The sequence below is a fragment of the Neolamprologus multifasciatus genome, chromosome 14, assembly GCF_963576455.1.
Source record: "Neolamprologus multifasciatus chromosome 14, fNeoMul1.2, whole genome shotgun sequence".
NCBI lineage: Eukaryota > Metazoa > Chordata > Actinopteri > Cichliformes > Cichlidae > Neolamprologus > Neolamprologus multifasciatus.
In genome coordinates this window covers 40,219,975-40,226,233 of record NC_140452.1, presented here as the reverse complement: position 1 = coordinate 40,226,233, position 6,259 = coordinate 40,219,975, and the positions used below count along the sequence as shown (strand labels likewise).

General features: G+C 44.9%; 1 protein-coding gene across 1 annotated transcript; it reads right to left on the bottom strand.

The window, feature by feature from the left end:
* Positions 1-4,005: 4,005 nt before the first annotated feature.
* Positions 4,006-5,812, bottom strand: LOC146504672 (uncharacterized). The gene is made up of 2 exons (XM_085184407.1): positions 4,112-5,812; positions 4,006-4,038 (listed from the first exon to the last, which is right to left on the bottom strand). Exons 1-2 carry the CDS (start codon positions 5,570-5,572, stop codon positions 4,006-4,008), a joined length of 1,494 nt encoding a protein of 497 aa, XP_085040533.1. The 5' UTR covers positions 5,573-5,812.
* Between the last annotated feature and the right edge of the window lie 447 nt (positions 5,813-6,259).

Genomic DNA, 6,259 nt, shown 5'->3' with positions numbered 1-6,259 from the left:
AAGTATAGGTTTTCATTATGTGAATAACTTGAAAATCTTAGCTCAAACAGCTTCAAAACCTGTTTGCCCAGCACGGGGATCTTGAACTGTATAAGATAACGCCTTAAATATGTGTGTGTGCTTCTTCTATCAAGACTTACAGCTATTTATATGAAGTTGTACAAAAACGCTTTATTTCGTCAAGACAGTGCGTTTCCTACGATTACATGCATTTGAATGGGGAACTCGTCCGAAACAAAGTATAGGTTTTCATTATGTGAATAAGTTGAAAATCTTAGCTCAAACAGCTTCAAAACCTGTTTGTCCTGCACGGGGATGGATATTGAATTCTATAAGATAACGCCGTAAATATGTGTGTCTGAGTCTTCTATCAAAACTTACAGCTATTTATATGAAGTTGTACAAAAACGCTTTATTTCGTCAAGACAGTGCGTTTCCTACGATTACATGCATTTGAATGGGGGAATTCGCCCGAAACAAAGTATAGGTTTTCATTATGTGAAGAACTTGAAAATCTTAGCTCAAACAGCTTCAAAACCTGTTTGCCCAGCACGGGGATGGATATTGAATTGTATATGTAATATCCTAGGACTAAGGAACCACGGAGACCATGTTTAACTCACAGTTACTTCTTTATTAAGAGAACCGGGGCATGCGCCCCACAGACTGAAAACTCTCCAACAACTGTTGCCCCCTGGTGGACAAATCCCTGCCACAACATAACATTCCTCCCCCCTTAAACTGAAACTACTCTGTAGTTTTAATCACTACAGAAAATACCCATAAACAAAAACTTCACCTTTATAAAATTGCAACAACCCCGTCCCCAGCCTTTATTGAAATTTCACTCTGTAATAATGAACCTTTAGTCCAACAGTCTTAGGTTAACCTATAACAGTTCACCGTAATCTCCTTCTTATTATTGTAATCACGGCACAAAGTCTCTCAGGTGCTCCGGCGGTCTCTTGGTTCTTTGCGACCGCCTTAACCCAGTGGCAGGTGATTCCTGTGAATCACTACTCTCCATATGTGGCTTCACCACTGGTGTAACTTGCACCTCCATGTGTCTCTCATCCTCGTCTCCTGTCTCAGCGCCGATGTTTGGGGCTGCCTTTGGAGGCTCACCTGGGTGGCCTTCAGGCATTCCTGCTGCCAGACACGGCTCCAGGCGGGCAAACAGCTGATCTACGTGATGCCTCACCACTGTCCCATTGCCCAGCATCACCAAGTAGGAAACAGGCCCCGTCATCTCTTGTATAAGTCCTGGTATCCATTTGGGTCCTCTGCCATAGTTTCTGGTATATACTGTGTCTCCAATAACAAACATGCGCTCCTTGGCATGTCTATCATGATACAGTCTTTGGGTGTCTTGTTTTGCTGTCACTTTCTGTTTCAAATCAGGGTGTATGAGATCAAGAGTACACCTCAACTTCCGGCCCATCATCAACTCAGCGGGAGACTTCCCTGTTGTGTGATTCTGTAACTAAACAGAGCCCTGTTTAACTTGGTTGCCAGTGTGTCTCCAGTACTCTTTTTCATGAGTTCTTTGAACGTTTGCACTGCTCTTTCTGCCATACAGGTACTTATGAAAATACTGTACACCAAATATTACAGCCAATCCTTCTTTATCCAGCTGTGAGTAGTTCTTTTCTGCTGCATTCAGGGTACGTGATGCAAACCCAATGGGTTTTTCCTGACCATCTGGCATGCGGTGAGCTAGTACTGCTCCCACTCCATAGGGGGACGCATCGCAAGAAAGAATTAAATCTTTTTGCTCATCATAGTGTACCAATACACTGCTTGACTGCAACAGTTCCTTTGATTTGCAGAAAACCTTCTCCTGTGCTGGTCCCCAACACCATGGTTCCCCCTTTCTCAGAAGCTTGTGCAGTGGGGCCAACAGTGTGGACAAGTTTGGCAAGAAATTATTATAGAAGTTCAACAACCCCAAATAAGCTTTGAGCTCTGTCACTGATTTTGTGGGTGGCGCCTCCTGCACTGCTTTCACTTTTGCTGGCACTGGATGTAAACCGGTCTTATCCACCCGATGTCCTAAAAATGTCACTTCCTTCTCCATGAATTGACATTTGCTCCTTTTTAAGCGCAGGCCCGGCTCCTCCAAGCGCTGCAGCACTCCATCCAGTGTTTGAAGATGTTCTTTGTCATTCTTTCCTGTCAGGATGATGTCATCCAGATACACTGCAACATTGGTCAGACCTTGCAACACACTCTCCATGGTGCGCTGAAAAATGGCAGGACTTGAACTCACACCAAATGGCAACCTGGTGTATGTAAACAAACCCCTGTGTGTGTTCACTGTGACATACTTTCTAGATTCCTCATCCAGTACAACCTGTTGATATGCGTGACTCATACAGTGGGGCAAAAAAGTATTTAGTCAGCCACCGATTGTGCAAGTTCCCCCACTTAAAATGATGACAGAGGTCAGTAATTTGCACCAGAGGTACACTTCAACTGTGAGAGACAGAATGTGAAAAAAAAATCCATGAATTCACATGGTAGGATTTGTAAAGAATTTATTCGTAAATCAGGGTGGAAAATAAGTATTTGGTCACCTCAAACAAGGAAAATCCCTGGCTCTCACAGACCTGTAACGTCTTCTGTAAGAAGCTTTTCTGTCCCCCACTCGTTACCTGTATGAATGGCACCTGTTTGACCTCATCATCTGTATAAAAGACACCTGTCCACAGCCTCAACCAGTCAGACTCCAAACTCCGCCATGGCCAAGACCAAAGAGCTTTCGAAGGACACCAGGAAAAGAATTGTAGACCTGCACCAGACTGGGAAGAGTGAATCTACAATAGGCAAGCAGCTTGGTGTGAAAAAATCAACTGTGGGAGCAATCATCAGAAAATGGAAGACATACAAGACCACTGATAATCTCCCTCGATCTGGGGCTCCACGCAAGATCTCATCCCGTGGGGTCAAAATGATCATGAGAACGGTGAGCAAAGATCCCAGAACCACACGGGGGGACCTGGTGAATGACCTGCAGAGAGCTGGGACCAAAGTAACAAAGGTCACCATCAGTAACACACTACAACGGCAGGGAATCAAATCCCGCAGTGCCAGACGTGTTCCGCTGCTGAAGCCAGTTCATGTCCAGGCCCGTCTGAAGTTTGCCAGAGAGCACATGGATGATACAGCAGAGGATTGGGAGAATGTCATGTGGTCAGATGAAACCGAAGTAGAACTTTTTGGTATAAACTCAACTCGTCGTGTTTGGAGGAAGAAGAATACTGAGTTGCATCCCAAGAACACCATACCTACTGTGAAGCATGGGGGTGGAAACATCATGTTATGGGGCTGTTTTTCTGCCAAGGGGACAGGACGACTGATCCGTGTTAAGGACAGAATGAATGGGGCCAAGTATCGTGAGATTTTGAGCCAAAACCTCCTTCCATCAGTGAGAACTTTGAAGATGAAACGAGGCTGGGTCTTCCAAAACACACCGCCCAGGCAACAAAGGAGTGGCTCCGTAAGAAGCATTTGAAAGTCCTGGAGTGGCCTAGCCAGTCTCCAGACCTCAACCCCATAGAAAATCTGTGGCGGGAGTTGAAAGTCCGTGTTGCTCGGCGACAGCCCCAAAACATCACTGCTCTTGAGAAGATCTGCATGGAGGAATGGGCCAAAATACCAGCTACTGTGTGTGCAAACCTGGTAAAGACCTATAGTAAACGTTTGACCTCTGTTATTGCCAACAAAGGTTATGTTACAAAGTATTGAGTTGTATTTTTGTTATTGACCAAATACTTATTTTCCACCCTGATTTACGAATAAATTCTTTACAAATCCTACCATGTGAATTCATGGATTTTTTTTTCACATTCTGTCTCTCACAGTTGAAGTGTACCTCTGGTGCAAATTACTGACCTCTGTCATCATTTTAAGTGGGGGAACTTGCACAATCGGTGGCTGACTAAATACTTTTTTGCCCCACTGTATCTAACTTGGTGTATTTTTCTCCTCCCGCCAGCCCCGCTATCATGTCCTCCATTCGTGGAATGAGGTATTGTTCTACAAGCGACACCTTGTTAACAGTCAGTTTGTAGTCACCACAAATTCTGGCGCTGGAGTCTGGCTTTAGTACGGGTACGATGGGTGCGGCCCACTCTGAGAATTTCACTGGTTGGATGATCTTCTCCTCCAACAGTCTCTCCAGTTCCTGCTCCACTTTCTTTTTCATAGCAAACGGAACTGATCGGGGCTTATAGAAGCACGGTTTGGCATCACTAGCGACATGTATCTTTGCTGCAAACCCCTTCAGTGTTCCCAACTCGTCCTTAAACACTGTTTCATGTCTGGCCAGTATTCGCTGTAAGGCATCATCTCTGCCTTCTATCTTATGTACAGGTTGCCAATCTAATTGGAGGGCCTTAATCCATCCCCGACCCATCAAACTAGTTCCAGCCCCTTCAACCACCACCACATCCAGTTTTTTTTTACTGTCTCTGAATTCCACCTGCACTTGGGCTGCTCCCCACACGGGTACCTTGTGGCCTCCATACGTTCTCAGTTTGATTCCACACTTGCTTACTTTGGGCGCATTACTGCCTTCAAAAAGTTTTTTAAATGACTCCTTCGACATGATAGTGTAGCCACAGCCTGTGTCTACTTCAAATGTCACATTCTGTCCATTTACTTTTAGCTTCTGTCTGATTGGTTCCTCCCTTGGGATGCTAATCTCCTCCTGCACATTATACATAGTCACACTTGCCTTTATGTGGTGCATTTCAGCTCCTTCTTCCTCACTCTCCACATTCTCCTCTTCCAAGAAATGGGCTTGTTTACCTTGTCTGCCACGCCCTACTTTTTGTTCCATTTTCATTCGGCAGACCCTTTTTATGTGTCCCACCTTTCCACAGTTGTGGCATTTTTCTGAAACAAACCTGCAGTCCTTGGCCACATGATTTAGCCCTCCACATCTGTAGCACTTCCTGATAACCTGTTGTGACGTCGAGCCGCTGTCCTCCATCTTGTTCACCGCTCCTAATCCTTTAGTGAATTGCGACTGTTCCGTCATGCTTTTCAAATCCACAATGTCTCTGTTAGCAGCCTCCATTGCTTGAGCAAACTTCAGCGCCTTTTCAAATGTTAGCGAATCCTCTGCTAACAATCTGCGCTGTGTCCTGTCGTCGCTTATTCCACATACTAAACGATCCCGCAGCATCACCGTCAGGGAGTCTCCAAAGTTGCAGTCCTGTGCAAGCTTCCTCAGCTCCGCTACATAATCGCCCACACTTTCCTCCGGCCTTCTATTTCGTGTGTTAAACTTCCACCGCTGCACAATTTCACTCGGCTTAGGGTGAAAATGATTGTTCAACAATCCCACCAACTCAGCATAAGACCGATCCCCTGGCTTGACCGGACTGAGTAGGTTCCTAATCAGGGCATAGGTCTGTGCGCCCACGCAACTCAACAGTACCGCTCGCTTCTTCTCCTCCTCCTTAATATCATTCGCCACAAAGAAGTAATCCAAAATCTCACAATATTCCTCCCAGGATTGCAGCTCGCTGTCGAACGGTGCCACCAAGCCCAAAGTGGTAGCCATTATTCCACACTGAGGGTTACGCTCCGCTTCCAACAGATGCTAGCGCTGTACCACTTGCCAACCTCACTTCATAAGTCACTTATCACGGTGTAACTTCACAGCAACACCTGGCTTTTATCCTCGTCGCCATATGTAATATCCTAGGACTAAGGAACCACGGAGACCATGTTTAACTCACAGTTACTTCTTTATTAAGAGAACCGGGGCATGCGCCCCACAGACTGAAAACTCTCCAACAACTGTTGCGCCCTGGTGGACAAATCCCTGCCACAACATAACAGTATAAGAGAAAGCCACAAATATGTGTGTATGCTTCTTCTATCAAGACTTACAGCTATTTATATGAAGTTGTACAAAAACGCTTTATTTAGTCAAGACAGTGCGTTTCCTACGATTACATGCATTTGAATGGGGAACTCGTCCGAAACAAAGTATAGGTTTTCATTATGTGAATAACTTGAAAATCTTAGCTCAAACAGCTTCAAAACCTGTTTGCCCAGCACGGGGATCTTGAACTGTATAAGATAACACCTTAAATATGTGTGTCTGAGTCGTCTATCAAAACTTACAGCTATTTATATGAAGTTGTACAAAAACGTTTTATTTCGTCAAGACAGTGCGTTTCCTACGATTACATGCATTTGAATGGGGAACTCGTCCGAAACAAAGTATAAGTTTTCATTATGT